The 20,001-nt window shown below is 37.1% G+C and overlaps 1 protein-coding gene across 1 annotated transcript in view; it reads left to right on the top strand.

Annotated features, from left to right (window-relative positions):
* CDKAL1 (CDK5 regulatory subunit associated protein 1 like 1) overlaps positions 1-20,001 on the top strand; it is a 652,342-nt gene that overhangs the window by 139,488 nt on the left and 492,853 nt on the right. Inside the window, 1 exon segment of the mRNA XM_043977679.1 lies at positions 7,856-7,952. Within this exon segment, the coding sequence (XP_043833614.1) occupies positions 7,856-7,952 (97 nt within the window).

The following is a 20,001-nucleotide window of genomic DNA, read 5'->3' on the forward strand; positions in this document are numbered from 1 at the left end:
AGGCCATTCTAAGGTTGCTACCTTTTTTATAATATAGGACTGACTGGCCCTTAGCAGAACATTATCAATTATCTTCTTGCATGAAATGTGTTCTTTGTGGAAGTATTTCACAAAGATTTCTTTATTCTCTGACAAGCTAAAATGTCATTGTGTATTTGTTTTAGTCCACAAAAGTGTTACATGAATCTTGGCACTAGTTTCTTCACATTGAATGACATTAAGGATTCAGAAAGTTTGTATGTAGAATACTGTAGATTTTCTAGGGATGTAGTGAGAACAATTAATATCTCCATAGAATTAATAGCAATGAAACAGTTCCTTCATTTAAGAATTTTTAATGGATTTAATTTCCAAGGAGACTCAAGCTAATTTGTGCCTCCCGGCTAAAATGACTAATCAGAGAGTACATTCAGGTAGCTATTATTTTTAAGATAAAAGTGTCTTACTCTTTTAGAGATCCTTCCTTAAAAGGGTTATGATTTATTTAAAAGTGCTTACAGTAATGTATAGGCCACAAATTTTTTGATGCAAAGGAATGGATGGAAAGGTTTTATTTTCCATTACTGTAATATGTCTTTCTGCATTCCACATCAGATGTAATTCCACATCCTTTGTACTTCCTGAACATATATAAAATATCTAGAAGTATTACAAGGTGGATTTGTTTCCTTTATCACTCACCTACAACTCTTAAATTACTGGGTAAGATAAAATAGGAGAGAGTAGTGTAGCATAAGACAGGATATAATGCAATACAATATGATAAAATGAGTTCAGGTATAGAGCTGGAAATAACCTTTGTGGTCATGCAAGCCAAACTTCTCATTTAACATATGAAGAAAATGAATCCCACTGGTTTATAGGATCATATATTTAAAGTTGGAAAAGACCTTCCAGACTATCTGTTACAACCTTCTAATTAAGTGACTTGCCCAGGGTCACATCTGAGTAAGTTGCAAAGCAAGTATTCATCTGTAGGATTTATAACTCCAAATTCAGTGTAGCCTCTATTTTATCAGACTGACAAGTTAGTGCTCTTTCCACTACATCATTTGTCTTCCCTAAAGAAGGTACAAAGTAATGGTCTTGAACATTTCCTAACAATTTCCCTAAAAGTGCTTATTGTGAAGAAATCTAGTCTTTTTTTTTGTTCTTTGTCCTAAATATCAATTGTTGTTAATAAAAAAAGCAAAACCACAGAATTTATCTAAATCATAAGTACTTGATCAACACCAAAAGCTTTTCAGTTTGATGCATATCTATTGTATTCTACAGTTTCTCTTATGACATTTCAATTGTTAGTAAATTTCTGCTATATCTTTCCTTTTGAAGACTACTATTAATATTACCCTGTTCTTAGGAACTTACAGATATCTTTCTACACAAGTAAATTTGTTTTAGTTAATTTCAAAATACCCTAAAGCACATATTCATTTTATAGTATTTGAACTAGCAAACAAAAATATAATACTAACTTAAGGAATGACATACCAGGTTAAATAATAATTTAGCCCACTTATCTCTTTTGACAATAGGTATAAGTGGAATTCTGCGACCAATTTTGTTGGCCTATTGCACAGTAACATGAGAGGTTCATATATGTACCCTTAAACAACTTACTTTCCTAAGGATGTAAATCATTCAGTTACCTAGGATGTGAGTGCAAACTATGTGTATAACATTATATAACGCAAGATAGAAACACTATACATTAGGAACTTATGATTCATGCCTGTAAAACAATACAAAAATAAGACACAATGCAAAAGTGATAAATGGTATAGATGTCTTATATTGATGAGTATAGGTTCACAGCACATTATTTTGCTGGTTGGACCTGTTCTTGCTTTAGTATATGGAACTCTTACAGAGGAGACTTCTATTAGTAATATATAGCTGCCACTTAGGACTCTTATTGTTGCTTGGGGGCATTGGGAAATTTAATGATTTACCCATAGTGATATGGCCATTGTATTGGGGGGGGGCAATGAGGGTTAAATGACTTGCCCAGGGTCACATAGCTAGTAAGTGTCACATGTCTGAGGTCAAATTTGAACTCTGGTCCTTCTGAATCTAGGGCCAGTGTTTTATCCACTGTGTCAACTAGCTGTCCCCATGACCATTGTATATTAGAAGCGAGACCTGATCCCACACCTTCCTAACTTGATATTGTATGACTTTTTTCATAAGCCCCAGTGAAAATCCAACTTATTTATATTATATACCATATATATCATTAAGGTGTCAACATTTTAGTTGATTACTTTTTTTAAAAGGTTGGTGGATGAAAAGGTAGCTGTGACTGTTGATCAGGCTTCAGAAGGAAAGTTAGTGCCTGTTCTTAGATCCCTACCTTTATATCACTTCTAACTGCTGTCACATCAAAATTTTGATAATGAAGTATATCATTAGAATACATCTTTCTCATTAATTCATCTCATTTGAAAATGGAATTTTTATACAAAATGATTATTGTTTAAATATGGGGTTTTTTTGCCTATTTTTTTCCCCTATAAATTTATACATAGTTTTGCTCAAATCCAGTCACTTTCAGGACTATTCATTTGAAATTTTGTTTTCTTTTTTATTATTATAAACTTGACAGACGTCAGTAAACATGATCATTTCCATATATAAAGAACAGAAAAAGATAATTGCATATAAAACTGTCTCTCCTTGGTACAACTAGATTTTTTCCAAGGAATAGTTTATAACTAATTCAAGACCGTAGTTCAAAAACTATCCTGCTTATTTGTGTTTCCCTTTGAATTTCCTTTTGTATATCTTTTAAGTGATTCATTAATAGCTATATAGACAAAACATTTATTAAGTACTTACTATGTGTCAGGCTCTGGTAAGAATGAAAAAAAATATGAACATACCAAACAGTTCCATCCCTCAAAGAGTTCACATTTAAATGAAGTTGGACTCTGTGTGTGTGTGTGTGTGTGTGTGTGTGTGTGTGTGTGTAAAATGACATGGAACTTTTTGTTCCTGGCAAGATCATTGAAAGCTCACTCATCAAAACTTGGAATCCTGGGCATGGAGTCCTAGATTCTGTTAGAAGGTAAAGGGGATGATCTGCAGATCACACATATAGCTCTGAACTGGTATGGAGGTCTTTTCCCTGCTAAAATTAGGCAAAAACTCATTTTTCTGGACTTGGATATTCAGCATTGGAGTCCAAAGTTCAGGTGGAGAGAGAAGAGAAGGATGATGTCATGATGAGAAAAAACACCAGGAAGATTAAGATTTTTTTTCCTGTCTTTTGTTTGATATCACTGTCTTTAGTACAGCACTGTCATTTCAAATAGACACCTTTAGGTTTCTCTGAAATGGTCCTTTTTGCCTCATCTGTTCTTCCCCTCCAAAGTGCTGCAGTACTATTTCATTACATCTAAATAGTGTGATTTCTTTGTCTGTTGAACTGATGGCCACTCTCTTAGTTTTCAGTTCTTTGCTGCAACAAATCATGTGTGTATGTGTGTGCCCATGTGTGCACACATTCAATTTGCCTTTGTTTGTTTCATTTAAGGATGATTCTCATTTTCTTACTCCTTCCTCCATGTTTATATTCTCTTCTTACTCTCTCCAATGATGAGAAAGAATGAATCGCTCTTCTTTCTTCCTCATTTATTTCCTTGTGCGTTACTTTTTCCTTCCTTTTTCTTTCCTCTGTTAAAGCCATCACAATAGAACAAAACCACTCCTAGGTCTTGTGTTTTTAAGTTCCCTCTGTGACCCTTGAAGATGGTACAGTTCTGAAGAGTCACTTATGTCTAGCTCCTCATTAGAATATAAATAGTTCATTATCATTTAGTCCTTTTCGTTTATTCAGATGTATTTACTTTTCTGGTTTTTGTTGATCCTGTGTTATGTTTGAACATTTTTGCTCAGTTCTGGTTTTTAAATCAGAATTCTTTCCAATTATTCTTATTTCAGTTAGTCTTTTAGTTGATTCTCTAAGATTCTTTAAGTATACCATTCTGTCATCTACAAAGAGTGATAGTTGTGGTCACTGTTCTCCTGGTACTCTGGTCAGTGAGTGACTATAAGCACTCTTCTCTATCCTGCAACTGTGACCAGAGCCCCTGCACACCTACTTTGGCAAGCATTAGTGAGCTAATGCTCCTCTTAGCTCTGGGAGTATGAATTGGAACTGTGTATAGGCAATATGAGTGAGTCCTTCACCAGGTACCAGCAAAGGGTTCTCTATAATCTTCTTCTGATCACTTGTCTCACCCCTTTACCACCTGTGGGAGAATAGTTCCTGAAATTGTTGCTACCACTCATGAACTATCTCCAAGGCCTGCTGGTATCTTAGTGTGGTCTGTACTGCATGGCCTATGCTGGACCCTATGTCCAACCATCACCTCAATGAGACAGACTTTTCCTGTTGACCTCCTAAGTTGTTCTGGACTGGAAGATTATTTTGCCCTGACCTTTGATAGTACTGTTGCTCCAGAATTCAATTTGAGGTCTTATTTTAAAGTTGTTTGGAGTGGAATTTGGAAGAGCTCAGGTGAGTTACTCCCTTTACTCTTTATTTTGGCTCTGTCTCACCAATTATCCTTTTTAAAAAAAAATTGGGGGCAGCTAGGTGGCGCAGTGGATAGAGCACTGGCCCTGGAGTCAGGAGGACCTGAGTTCAAAGCCCACCTCAGACACTTAACACTTACTAGCTGTGTGACCTTGGGCAAGTCACTTAACCCCAATTGCCTCACTAAAAAAAAAAAAAAGAAATTGAAAATTCATCCTTCTTCTGCTCTTCACCCCAATCAATACCCATCCTTAGCCCTACCACACTCAGCATTTCAAGGTAAATTATTGTTGTTTTAAATTTTTTGTTTGCCTTTTTGGAATATATTTCATTCCAAGATTTTCTTTTCTTTATGGTAGCTGTAGCATTGTCTTGAATATCTTGATTGAACTCTTTCTGGTTACATATAGTATTTTCCTTTGACTTGCAAGCTCTGGAATTTGACTGTGATATTCCAAAGTGTTTTCAGTTTGAGATCACTTTTAGGAATCAAGGAAAGGATTTGTTCTAGTTCCACTTTGGCCTTTTAAAATATCTTTTGCATTTTTACATAACTTAGATTTCCTCATGTATCTTTCTCCACACTGCCTCCCAAGGACTTGTCTTTTATAATAAAAAATAAAAAGAGAAGGAAAAAAAAAAGTTCAACACAACCAAACTACATATCAAAAAAGCTGATGTTAACATACAATGTTCCAGATCCTAGTCCAAAAGAAATTAATTAATATCATAATTAATAGAGAATCTAATATAACTCTTATTACTTCTACCTATACAACATCTCTTCTATACTTTCCCTTCTCTCTATTCAGGTAGCCACTAGTATAGTGCAAATCCTCATCACCCCATCCTGGACTGTTGCAATAAGCTTCTGGTTCTTCTTCCTCCCTCAAGTTTCTCCCCCCTCCAACCCATTCTTCTCTCATTTGCCAAAGTGAAGTATATTCTTTTATTACTACGCTTCTGTAAATTTTTAGTTTTTTTCTTGTGGTTTGGTGTTTGTTTTTTGTTTTGGGTTTTTTTTTTTGGTTGTTGTTGTTGTTGTTTTTTGGTAAATACACATATGGTGTTGAGTGTTATCTACTCGTTTTATCTTCCTAGAAGAGCAGTCAGAATACTGCTTGTTCCCCAACTGCCACTTTCAGACTCTCCCTTTACCCCAGTCTAAACCTCATTTACTCAGTAATCTTTCCTCTTTTGAAAACCATTCGATTAAAATTTTCCATTTGTTGTGAATTATGGTAGTTGTTGTCCTCTGATTTCCATGTTGTTCTCCTTTCTTTCTTAAGGAGTTCAGTGTCTGAATCACCATCTTTCACTTTTCCCCAATTCCTGCCCTTATACTAAGTGTTTTTAATCATGGAGAAATCTAATTCACCAATCCTCAGTACTTGGTCAGGCCATTATTTCTGCATTGACTTCCACTTTTTTTCTCTCTCTGACCTCAACCTGATAGTTAGCCATTTTAACTCTACACTGCCCTCTTCTGTTGAATCTTTTGCCTTCTTAAATCATTCTCTTCTCTTGTCCAATATTATCCTAGTTCCCTGAAGTACCCTTGAATGCTGAATTCAGCTGCATGAAATCTAACAAATGTGCTGACTATGCGTACTACAAATTCATGTTATCCATTCTTGACCAAGCCCTTTCTGCAACAAGGATGTCTTTTTATTTCTTCCAAATCGATTCCCTGTTTTATTCCCTGCAGAGGCTATTCCACACCTTACTTTACCTTCTCAAGGTTCCTACACCTTCTCTTCTACTCCTTTTCTTAGCCGAGGACTTGCCTGTTATTTCAGTAAGAATATTAAGACCATTTGCTATGAAATTCTTTGTCTTTCCTGTAAGCTTCCTCTTATCCTCTTTATTTCATAACCCCAATTCCATCTTATACTCTTTCCTCCTTTCCCTCAGTCCTTGACAAATAAATGGCTCTTCTTGGAAACTGATATTTTCTGGATCCTCTGATGATTCTTCAGACAATCAAAGTTTTGAATCCTGTTTTCTTTAGGCAACTTTGATAAGTCCCAGTAGTTTACTCTTTAATTTTAACCCTTTTGATTCAATACTTACTTTTTTTTTTTCAATAATACCAGTTATAGAGATATTCTGAAATATCAATCTCAAATGTAAATCAGTTTTGTGGCATTTCTAGCCCATAGCATCCACAATTTTATGTATTCCCTTCAAAGATATTTTTAGTATGTGGTTTATTTCTGTATGTAGATTTTGTATGTGTGTGAAGCTCATATCCCCTCATTTTGAAATTGAATGTGCCATACCACATAGGGACCATCCTGAAGAATCAATAGTCTTGTAAGAAGCATTCAGCTATTCTCTTCTCCATTCACTCTCCAATCTAGCCTGCCTGATATTTGTTCCTTACCACATGATTCTTCAAGCCTTTGTACTTACTTTTTTCTTCATACCTGAAGTTTTCTCCTCACCTCTGCCTCTTATCTTCCTTGGCTTCTTTTAAGACTCATCTCAAATTCCATCTTCTCCTTGAGACATTTCCTTGTCTCCCTCCCTCAACCCTACCCTGCCAAGTGACTTACCTCCCTAATTACCTTCTTTCTGATCTGTATTTATAATATCTGTGTATAATTTTAATGTGATATCTCCTAACTGCATGTTAGTCCTTGTTGATGAGGACAATGTTTTTACCTTTGTGTTTCCAGGGCTAAGCACAGTGCCTGATGTCCATACTGTAACTCCTTTTCTTATTTTTCTTTAAAATTTTTTTTTCTTTTCTTTCTTGTTTTTTCCTGGCAGGGCAGTGAGGGTTAAGTGACTTGCCCAGGGTCACACAGCTAGTAAGTGTCAAAGTGTCTGTCCTTAATCCAGGGCCAGTGCTTTATTCACTGTGCCACCTAGCTGCCCTGTAACTCCTTTTCTTGCACATCTCAGCATAGTGCTTTTATTGATAACTCTGAATCATTGAGAAGAGGCAATATTTTGTTTTATATATTCAGTTTATGAAGGTTATTAAGTATATGATACACTTGATGAGAAAAGTTAACATCCTGGCATTCAGAGGACTAAATCACAATTAATTAGGAGAGCTTGCCCATTCAGAAGGTCCTTTTAGGTAGGTAGGTTATATTTTAGTCTAACAAGAAGGTAATAGAATAATTAACTATTTAGTCTACATTGTTATGTTATTTAGTAGGAGAAACACAACATGCAAACTTTGTCTTCTGTGATTAGATAGAAGAAATTGTTTCCTGCATTTGGCAAATTCATTATATCTTTGGCTTAGAAGGTCCACATATGAGGTAGTGAATTTTAATAATTTACTTTTAATTCTTTTAGAAAAGCTCAAGAGGAAGACAAGAAAGTGGTTTTAGCTGGATGTGTTCCTCAAGCGCAACCTCGTCAGGACTACCTTAAAGGCCTGAGTATCATAGGGGTAAGCCATTTCGACTGAGAAAAATAAAAATAATTTTTAATGTAATTCATATGTTGTAAAATTTCTTTTATTTTTCATTTTATACTTTCATGTAATTTAGTGCCAGTGGTAGAATTGTAGCTATGCTTACTATCCTTACAATAATACCATTCCTGCTCTCTAGAAGTTTACATTATCTAGAACGAAACATGTTACAAGTAATCTGTAATCAGTAACATGAATAGGATACTTATGTCACGTCAGTGTAACTTCTTTCCCCTTTTCCTATATGCTCAACTTATTCATGATGCCTTTCCAGTCATGTAGAAAGTCTTAAATTTTAATTACTCATAAAATAAATATTTTTAGTTCATGACTTATGAAACCTAAAAGTATAACAATTTGTTCTCTATTTCTGATTACCATACCCTTCCTCACATTAATACTTTTGTAGAAACATATGTTTACTCTAAATAAATAAAATCTGGCACATTTTAGAGCTTTAGTTTGCTTTTATCATTTTTGTGCATTTTCATTTCTCCTGGTTTGAGGAGTGAACTGAATTTAAATCTTACAAGATCATAGTTTTAAAAATATGTGTTTAAAAACAATGGACTCCCACTTTATTGTTGAATTTAGAATAAGGCAGGTTTTTTCCCCCTCATAAGTCTCTGGTTTTTCTAGTGGCTAGTTTTTAATAGAACTTCTCTTGGAGGCACTGGACTTTCCAGTCCTGGTTGTCATACTTAACGATACATGTATGACTATGGCTAAATCACTTGAGCTTCCTTGGACCTCATCTGGAGATGTTTAAGGGTGGTCTGAGCCTTAAGGTTTTCTTTGATTTTAATATACATAGGCATATGAACTGCCTACCTAAGGGGTATGTTATTATTGTCAAGTTTGAATATGTGTGTTGTCTTTAATTATCAGCTTCTAAGTTTTGGAATAACCATTCTTTTTAAAGGGTTGATAATTATATTTATAACTTTATAATTATACTTTTATTCTCAGATCATCAGTATATCTATTTCAAACTGGTCTGTGTTTTAATTCATCTAGGGTTTATGTTGTGGTGTTTTGGTGGAGAAATGTTAAAAATGGCATTTTTAGATACATGGTTTATAACATTTAAAAATATATAATTTAACAGAGAATATGTAATTTGTTATTGAAAATTTTTTAATTATAAAACATCCTGTTGTACCAGTTGTGAACCCAACACATAGGTGCATTTTCTTTTCAGTGATGAAATAGTGGTTTTAGGCAGGTATTCGCTTATTTCAGGAAATATGCCTGGATTGATATGCTTTGGTGCAAAAATCTTTTCAGGTGGGGATGCTCTGATCTTGAGAAGTGAAATAGCATAAGTGTTTTAGATGTAAACTTTTCACCTAGAAAATTTTGTGTGATAATAAAAGTATTTGAAAAATGTCATGTTTGTGTATATGATTGTACTATATTATACAGCCAAATCTAAATGTAAACATCCACTGGAATAATTTCATTGCAAAAACAGCCCTCAACCTTTAAAAAAATTTTTTTCCTCCAAATTACATGTAGAAACCATTTTTAACATTCATTTTAAAAAATTGAGTTCCAAATTCTCTTCTTCCCTTTCTTCCCTTCCCCCCACATTGAGAAAGCAAGCAATTTGATATAGGTTATACATGTGCATTCATGCAATACCTATTTCCATAGGAGCCGTGTTGTAAAAGAAAACAACCCCCCCCAAAAAACAACCCAAGAAAAATAAAGTTAAAAAAAATATATGCCTCAACATCCTCAATATCCCTTGGTCCTTTCTCCGGAGGCAGATAGTATTTTTCATCATTAATCCTTTGGAATTCATTGTTTTTGATCATTGAATTGCTGAGAATAGCTAAGTCATTCTTTGTTAAAGGAAATGCCAGCTGGACATGTTTTTATTTGAATTTTTCTTTCATAGACTTCTGAATTACAGATTTAGGAAGCTAAGTTTTAGAGAGTTTAGGGAACTTGCCCATACTTGTAGCCAGCCAATAGGTAATGGATGCAAAATTGCAATCTTGATTTCTTCTGACTCTTAATTATATCATGTACCATTTTATACTCATTATACAGAATCACATTTTAAAGCTAAGGCTTACTGTTTTGTTGGTAAGAATAAGGAGTAGTAGGGATCTATTTTGTTTTAAACAAAATCAGGGATCTTTTTAAAAAAACAGTACATGTGTATTACGAAATAGAGGACATGCATTTATCTTTGTAGTTGATTATTTTTGAGGAGGACTAAATATCAAATATGTGATAGAAACACAGCTAACAGCTTGAATAGTATTGCACAGCTCGTGTTAGCATCTCAAGTTTTGCTAAGCAGCTTGCAGCTCAAAGAATCCAAGCAGGCAGCAGAGGGTGGGTGAAGGTGTCTTTATTTATCATTGAAGATGGGCACTCTTCTGAATGTGCTAGAAAGTGCACTGAAGTGAGGTCCCACACTATTATTTATACCCACCAAGGGTCTCTCTTGACCATTCACATTACAGTTCTCATTTACATACAACATTACAAAAACAACCAACCACAGCATATAATAGCAACCTCCCATATAAGGTAACTGTAAGGACTAATCAGATTGTATCAGTTAACCAATCAGACTGCCCCATTAACAACCAATCAGATTGCACCAGTCGACCACTCAGATCGTGACACTAGGCCATAACCTTATTCTGGGCAAGAATGTCCCCATTCCTCACTAGAACAGTGCTATGTTAACATACATAATCATACATAACTTGTCAAGAAACAAAACTTAAGTTGGGGTTTGAACATCTGGGTCATGTAGGAATTACCTCCAGTGCCTCAAGGTAAACTCCCAGCTTAAATTGGCTCCCACAAAGGGCATCTCCCATTCCAGGCTGTGCTTGGGCCTAAGTCCCAGGGCCTTGGCTCCTCAGAGCCTTGTGTGCTGGGAGGTTTAAGCAACAAAGGTGTGGGGCTTGAAACTAGACCCCCACTCTCTATCTTTACGGCTCTGAGAAGAGTCCAGATATGGTCTTTTATCTCATATGTAAGCTCAAATGAAGTGTGTGTGTGTGTGTGTGTGTGTATATATATATATGTGTGTGTGTGTGTGTGTATATATGTATATGTATGTGTATGTATATATGTGTATATGTATATATATATACACACACACACATACACACAGGTAGATTATTTATGTATATATGTATATATACACACATGTATATATATATATATATATATATATAAAATCTACCTAATGTTTTGGGGAGGATTAAATATTGAATGTTGATTTAAATGAAACATGATTGTTTGTTGTCCTTCATACTGAAAGAAGACCAAAATGACATTACTGTGTTGGGTTCAATGGACAGTGTGTCTAACTTAGGCTGATCAGACCAATATGAGGTCAGAAGGCTCTACCATGGGTAGGGCACAAATAATCCATATGACTCTTTGGGAAAGAGACATTATCTAAATTTGTGCTTCTCATGTTTCTTTTGAACTAATGCAGTTCTGCTTTGCTCATAGAGAAGAGTGCCTTCTTTGGGTGGTCCTGTGGCTGTGTCTCCCAGGTCTCAGAACTGATTTCAGAGTTCTTTAGAGAGACCTTGAAAGAATCCTTGTACTGCTTCTTCTGACCTCTGTGTGAGCACTTGCCTTGTGTGAGTTCTTTGTAAAATAGTCTTTAAGGCAATAGCATGCTTGGCATTCAAACAATGTGACCAGCCCATATGAGTTATGTTCTCTGCATTAGGGTTTGGATTTTTGACACTTAGGCTTTAGAAAGGACCTCTGTGTTTGGTACCTTATCTTGCTAAGTGATCTTCAGAATCTTACTAAGACAATTCAAATGGAAACAATTCAGTTTCCTGGCATGGCACAGGTAGACAGCAATGAGGTCAGCACAGTGGCTTTGTAGATCTTAAGTTTGGCAGGACAGCTTATGGAGAGCTTAATGCCTCTTCTCTCCCACACTTTCCTTTGGAGCCTCCCAAACATTGAGCTAACTCTGGCAATGCATGTATCAACCTCATCATCTATGTGGACATTACTAGAAAGTACACTGCCAAGGTAAGTGAACTTATCCACAGTATTCACAGTCTCTATGCTTGCTGTAACTGATGATTTCACACAGAGATTGTATGGTGCTGGCTGTTGAAGAAACCTTTGTTTACTTCATGTTGATTATCAGGCCAAAATTAGCACAAGTGTCAGAGAATTGATCCATATTCTGTTGCCTCTCAGCCTCAGAGGTTGCATTGAGTACATAATCATCTGGAAACAAAAAAGTTGCACACCAACTCTCCCTCGAATTTAGTCTTGGCTTGTAGCCTTTTCAAGTTAAATAATTTACCATCAGTGCGATAGTTCAAATCCGACCTCAAGACACTTGATGCTTACTAGCTGTGTGACCCTGGGCAAGTCACTTAACCTCCATAACCCCACAAAAATTAAATAAAATTAAATTAAAAAATTTAAAAAATAGACATGGACGACCTATTTTGCTGTACACCTGTGGAATTCTTGTTTTCATTTAGTTACTTCTGATTTCCCCCATCATTTCATCAAACTAATCCTGATGATTGCATGTGTTCTGGCCCAGACAAGTAAATGTGGTGCTGTATACCAAATATCTGAAAGCTGCCCACTCTGGTCCACTGTTGCCAACTATGTGTTGGCTTTGCTTTCCCTCCAAGTTAGCAACAAGCTGTTCATGTTTGGAGAAGCACTCTTATCCGTGGACATTGAGTCTTCTGAAAGTCATCTTGCCTTGAGCATGTCTCTTTTGTTGCTTAATTGGAGATATCTAAGATCAGTTCAGAACTCTGAACCTTTGTCACTTGCACATCCTGTCTGTCTTTTCTCCTTACAATAACATAGTTTAGGGGCAGCTAGATGGCACAGTGGTAAAGCACCGGCCCTGGATTCAGGAGGACCTGAGTTCAAATCTGGCCTCAGACACTTGACACTTACTAGCTGTGTGACCCTGGGCAAGTCACTTAACCCTCATTGCTCTGCAAAAAATAAAACAACAACAACAACAAACAAACAAACAATAACATAGTTTATTAAATAACAATGTTTGATGCAAGGGTGAATCCATGGGTTAACAGAAGACAGTGCTGGTGATGTATGTGGTCATGAGACTCACGAGTCTTCAGTAGTAAGTGACCATTGTTGTTGCTGTTTCCAGTGCCATTCTTTCCAAGGACTCTCTGCTAAGTCTGATAGTCTGGGCCTACTCTGGTGTTAAGAGTCACCCAGAATTACAAGTTCGTCCTCTTTTGGCACATTGATGATGAGGCTCTTTGTATGTTCATAAAATTTTTCTTTGACTTCATCAGGGTTCATCATGGTGGGAGCATAGGCACTGATGATGGTGACATGACAATTTCCTGCTGATATCAATCATATTTTCTTGAGCCTGTCATTCACTCCTTTTTGGAGATATACCAGCTTGTTGACTAGATTAGATCTGATTTCAAAACTGATGCCAGCTTCATGGCACTCCCCATCACTGTGACCACTCCAAAAAAACCCCATGTATCTTTGTCCAACTTAAGTAATCTGGCCCTCATTTGCCAGCCTTGTTCACTCAGGCCTATTATTTGTATGTGATATCTGCTGAGTTTGCTAGTAACAAGAGCTGTTTGTTTTTGAGGTCTGGTGGATTTTGTGTTGTCCATAAGCATGTACACATGTGAGTGGAATCTTCTTTGCAAAAGTTTTCACACATTTGTGTGTGTGTGTGTGTGTGTGTGTGTGTGTGTGTGTGTGTTTTGACAACAGGGTAGGATCTCTGCCTGCCACATCAAGCATTCCAGGGATAGGTTAGGTTGGGTTAAGCAGACAATTTTTAGGGCACCTTTCCTAGCCCCTTTCTCACAACAAAGGTGAGCAAGTGCAGTCTTTAAAAAGGCTTCTCAGATACCCAGGGGGCTACCAAATTCCACTGCTACTTTAGTCCAGCGAGAAGATGATCCTATGCCCATAGTTGCCTCTGAGCAAGGTTGTGACCACAGCTCCCAGTATATCTGTACCTACTGCTTGGTAACAATGGTAAAATGGTATGGATAATGTCTTCTTATTCATGCATAAATTGGATTTAAATGAGGCAGATTTGTGTAAAGTAATTGGCTTCACCCTTCCAGAATCTTTGAAATCTAGTGGCGAGACAGAATCAAGACAACTGAGAAGATAACTTGGGATATAGTGGATGACCTTGACATTTTCTATGGCTAACCAATCTCTAAGGACTCCGTAGGGCCTACTTCTGCCATCTTCTTGGCCCATTGGAACAAATTGTTCACATCTGCCTGTTCCACTAGGAAAGTCTTCAAATGCTTAGGGTAGACATCTCTAACAACTATGACTTTGATGCCCATTGGTTACCCTCAACCTGGTTTAGTCCATCTGCTAAAACAGTTTTACTGGGGTGTGGTTGCTATGCGTGTTACAGCTTCTTGGAGCCACCAGTGAGAGTTTGGTGGCAGGTGGACACCAAAGGTGGAAAGTTGCTCTGAAAAGGGCTTGGTAGTGCTCATACCAGATGTACTAGTCTTCCCATAACACTTCATATACTCCAAAGAAATGTACACACACAAACACATGTATATATGCTGGTTTGTCTATGTATGCTTTGTTAACTATAAAGCAATTACATATACATGCTTTATGATAAAATGATTTGGTATTTGGAAGGGAAAACTTTCAAGATGAAAAGTCTGGAAAATCAAGGGGGAAAGAAGTTGATTATAAGTATAGCAAATTTACTTTGAGTTTCTTGTTATTATACTAGAGTAAATGCAAAAGCATTTGCTCCTACAAAATGGTTTGACTAAAAATTAGATTTGAGAAAATCCTGGTTTAGAGATATTTAACATTTACTTCCCTTTTGGAGAGTAACTTTAGCCAGCAGGGCTTATGTCAAGATTGTATCACAGGGGGCAGCTAGGTGGTGTAGTGGATAGAGCACTGGCCCTGGATTCAGAAGCACCTAAGTTCAAATCTGGCCTCAGACACTTACTAACTGTGTGACCCTGCACAAGTCACTTAACCCTCATTGCCCCGGGGTTTGGGGGGAATTGCATCACTTTTTTACTATAACATGGATAATGTCATCTCTTGGTTACATCTATATCCTTGTATTGGTTTCAGATTAATTGTGTGAACATGGAAAAATACTTTTGGAAGTTGCTAATAAATAGTCTAATTACTGTTACTTTCAGAGAATATTGGTGTTATTATTTCTGATGTTGTATATGGAAAAATGAGTGGGGAAAACATATAAAAAGTATTCTTCAAAAAAAGAAAAGGGTACTTTAATCTCAAGGTACTATTGTATTATTACTTAGTGAAAACCTCTGCCTGTGCCTGCAAGGTAATAAAGTAGCATCCCTTTCAGTTCCAGTAGGAATAGTGCACAGAATTATAAGCTATGTGAGTGTTGGAGTGTAAAAAACAACAACAAACAAACCAAAACTGGAATCCAAGAGGATGTTTTATCTTCATTTAAAGATAACAGACAAAGATATTTATACATTTCCACTTTTTGGCTGCAGTGTAAATGGAATGCCATACAATTTCCTTTGGAAGAACTGAGGTGTAATTCATACTTAATATTCATTCTTCTGAACTACAAAAGCCTTCTTATTAATAGCCTTCTTAATTTGGCCTAGGTTACTAGTTTAGCAGGATTTTTTTTAGTTCTACCATAGGGTAAGACCTGTGATCTTAATCATAGTATAGTCCACACAACTAGCTTCCATTAAAGTTATTCCACGGACAAGAATAGTGGGTAGACTCAGCACCACCAGATTATTCCTTCCCCTCTTGGCTTCTTCCTTTAGCCTGTAAACCCATTTTAAAACCATTTAGGATGGTTGTACAGTAGGAAGACCTACCATTGGGGTACTCATTCCCTTTGCCTTCCTTTTTGCCCCTTCTTCCACTCAGGACACCCAGACTCCATAGGTACTGCTTGATTGATAACATGGCTTCTGTGATATAGTAGTTCCTCATTCTATTCCTTCTAGCAAGATGAAGAACCAGCAGACATTACACTGATACTGCCTCCTAATGTTTTATAAACCTTGACATCTCCTCTGTCTTTTCACCTTCCAAAATCCCTCTGTTGCTTTTTTCTCCCAATATTAACTGAACCTATCAATGTAACTCATGGACCGCTGGACCTTTCCATGTACTTTGCTGCTGTTCTCTCAGGACTTTTGTGCTTTTCCATCCTCCCAGAGCTGAACTTTCTTTTATGGGTTAACTCTAGCAATTAGATTATGAGTTCCTTAAGACAAGATTTGTCTCACTTTTTTGGTTTATATTCCTAATGCTTAGCGCAGTACATGGCACAAGAAAATACTTGAGAATTGCTTATTCATTCACTCATGATGATGATAATGACAGAATCCTGACCCTAAAAGGTCTCAGCATACTGGATCAGTGAGCTGAATCTAATTAAATGAAATTGGTCCTATTGCTCCTTAGCTTTATGCTTTTTTCCTCCTGTAAAAACAACTGCACAAGTATAGGATTAAGGAAGTGTGCCTTAAGAATTCGTGTTTAGATTTCTGGGGCAGAGCCAAGACGGCAAAGGAACGGCAGTAAGCTCTTGGAACTCACCACACAATCGTTCCAAAAAACTTCCAGATAATGCCATAGGACAATTCCTGGAGCAAGAGAATCCACAAAAGAACGGGCTGAGATCATTTTCTAGCCAAAGATGGCTTAGAATGTCAGCAAGAAGGGGCTCCTGTGCCAGGCTGGGAGCGGAGCCGAACCTTGCAGTCACGCTGACACAGAGCCAGTCCCAGGTGGGCCTCGCCAGAGAAAGAGATCCCCAGAGCCTCTGAATCAGCCGCAGCACCAGTGTCTTCTGGAACTAAGCTCACAGTCTGGTGAGGGGGCTGAGCAGTTGATGGGCCGGGGGCAGAGATTACAGGGGTATCTGCTGGCACTGAGGTGGAACTTAGGTGTTTTGACCCTGTTGGGAACCAGGAAGTAGGCTTGAGTGGTGGTGGCCAAGGTGGGGGAGGGGCAAAGGCTTATCATAGCTAACAACCACAGCACACAAAGTTTGCTGCCTGGTTAATTAGCAAGTTGGCCTGGAGTTACCTATAGACCAGAGAACAGGCCAGGTGAGTGAAGAACCTGCCATTCCTTAAATTGTTCCACCTGGGACTCCCTGAAGCTTGGGACAGTACATCCTGGAAGTAGTGCCCCACTTTAAGAAGGAGTTAAAAGTCAGTAAAAGATGGGCAAGATGAGCAGAAAGAGAAAGATGTGGAGCATAGAAAGTTTCTTTAGTGACGAGGAAGATCGATGTGCACCCTCAGAAGAGAATAGCAATGTCAGAGCTCCTACATCCAAAGCTTCCAAGAAAAATATGAATTGGTCTCAGGCCATAGAGGCACTCAAAAAGGGCTTTGAAGATAAAGTAAGAGAGGTAGAGGAAAAAATGGAAAGAGAAATGAAAGTGATGTAGGAGGGTCATGGAAAAAAGTCAACAGCTTGAAAAGCCAAATTGGCTAAATGGGAAAGGAGGTATAAAAGCTCTCTGAAGAAAACCATTGCTTAAAAATTAGGATTGAGCAAATAGAAGCTAATGACTTTATGAGAAATCAAGACACAATAAAGCAGATCCAAATGAATTTTTTTAAAAAAGAGGGCAATGTGAAATATCTCCTTGGAAAAACAGCTGACCTGGAAAATAGACCCAGGAGAGAAAATTTGAAAATTATTGGACAACCTGAAAACCATGATCAAGGAAATAACTTAGTCATCATTTTCCAGGAAATTGTCAGGGAAAATTGCCCTGATCTTCTAGAAGCAGAAGGTAAAATAGAAATTGAAAGAATCCACCAATTACCTCCTAAAAGAAATCCCAAAATGAAAACTTCCAGGAATATTATAGCCAAATTCCAGAGTTTCCAGATCAAGGAGAAGATATTGCAAGCAGCTAAAAAGAAACAATTCAAGTACTGTGGAGTCCCAGTCAAGATAGCACAAGATCTAGCAGCTTCTACATTAAAGGATCAGAGGGCATGAAATATGATATTCCAGAGGGCAAAGGAATTGGGATTACAACCAAGAATCACCTATCCAGCAAAATTGCATATAATCTTTTGGGGGGGAAAATGGGACTTAAATGAAAAAGAGGACTGTTAGGCATTTGTGATGAAAAGACCTGAACTGAATAGAAAATTTGTCTTTCAAATACAAGACCCTAGAGAAGCATAAAAAGGTAAATAGGAATACGAAATTAAGAGGGATGTTAAAAGGTTAAACTGTTTACATTCCTATGTGGGAAGATGATATACCTAACTCTCTCAGTATTAGGGCAGATGATAGAAATATATTTAGACAGAGGGCACAAGTGGGAATTGATTATGAAGGGATGATATCTTTAAAGCATTTATTTTTTATCTTTTTTTTTTTTTTTGTGGGGTGGTTGGAGTTGGGTGACATGCCCAGGGTCACACTGTGGGTAAGTGTCTTGATGTCTTGTATCTGAGGTCGGATTTGGACTCGGGTCCTCTTGGGTCCAGGGTGGTTGCTTTGTCCACTGTGTCACCTAGCTGCCCCATGATGATATCTTTAGGGTAAAATTGAGGGGTGAGAGGAATGTGCTGGGGGAGGGGGAAGGGGAGAGGTAGAATAATGTGAAATCCCACATGAAAGAAACAGGAAAATGCTTATGGAGAAGGGGGAGAGATGGGGGAGGAGCTTGGCAGTGAATGAGCCTTACACTCATCAGAATTGGCTCAAAGACCTTACTCTCATTAGAGTTAGCTCAAGAAGGGAATAATATACACACTCAATTGCGTGGAGTAATCTATCTAACCCTGCAAGAAAGTAGGAGTGGAAGAGGATAAGGAGAGAGGGGTGAAAGAAGGGAAGGCACATTGGGGGAGGAGGCAATCAGAATTAAATCACTTTTGAGGGGTGATAGGGTGAAAGAAAAAAGAAAATAGAAGGGAATAGGGGAAGGGAATAGGATGGAGGGAAACAACAATAGTAACTGAAAAAAATTTGGAGCAGAGGCAAGAGTAATGTAAGATGATGATGATGATTGATTGATGATTATTGGATGAAGATGGGGCTTGATTGATGACAATGAGGATGGATTGTTCATGATGATGAGAATTGATTGACGATGATACAACTCATATTACTTTGCTGAGCTATTGTGAAGAAAATTCTGTCAGGTAAAAGGTACTATATAAATGTTATCACTGTTGCAAGAATCAACTTCATGGGTTTATTGTAAGGAGATCTCGCTTCATAGTACCATATAAATGTATGGTAAAAAAAATGATGAGCAGGATGCTATCAGAAAAACGTTGGAAAGACCTACTTGAGCTGATACAACATGATATGTACTGTATACAAAATAACAATACTGTAAGATGATCTGCTGTGAATGACTTGCTTATTTTCAGCAATGTAATGATCCAAGACAACTCTGAAGGTCCTATGAAAAATGTAGTCCATCTACAGAGAGAGAACTGATGATGTCTGAATACAGATTGAAGCATAATTTTTTTTGTTAGTTCCTTTATCTGAAGTTTTGTTTTTGTTTGTTTTGTTTCACAACCTGGCTCATGTGGAAATGTTTTGCATGACTGCTCATATATATCTTATATTGAATTGCTTGAGTTCTTGGAGGGGAGGGAGGGAGGACAAGAATTTAGAACACAAAGTTTAAAAAAAATTGGTGTGAAAATTTGTTTTTACATGTAATTTGGGAAAATAAAACTTAAAGGACAGTAAAAAAACAAAAAGAATTCATGTTTAAAAAACTACAAGAACAACAACTCAACATGTTTTCTGATAAACTACCAAGTCAGTTTTGGTCAACGATGTGATATGCTAGCCAGAAAAGCCAATGCAATATAATCTTAAGCAACATTAAGAGATCAAAGTAGTTAGTATTACTCTGTGCTGGTCAGATCATATCCAGAATGTCAATATCAGTTCTGGGTGCTCTGTTTTAAGAGCGACGTTGGAAAAATGAAGGACTCCAGAGGAAGGGGAACAGGTTATCACA

Source organism: Dromiciops gliroides, chromosome 1 (genome assembly GCF_019393635.1).
Source record: "Dromiciops gliroides isolate mDroGli1 chromosome 1, mDroGli1.pri, whole genome shotgun sequence".
In the NCBI taxonomy this organism is placed as follows: domain Eukaryota; kingdom Metazoa; phylum Chordata; class Mammalia; order Microbiotheria; family Microbiotheriidae; genus Dromiciops; species Dromiciops gliroides.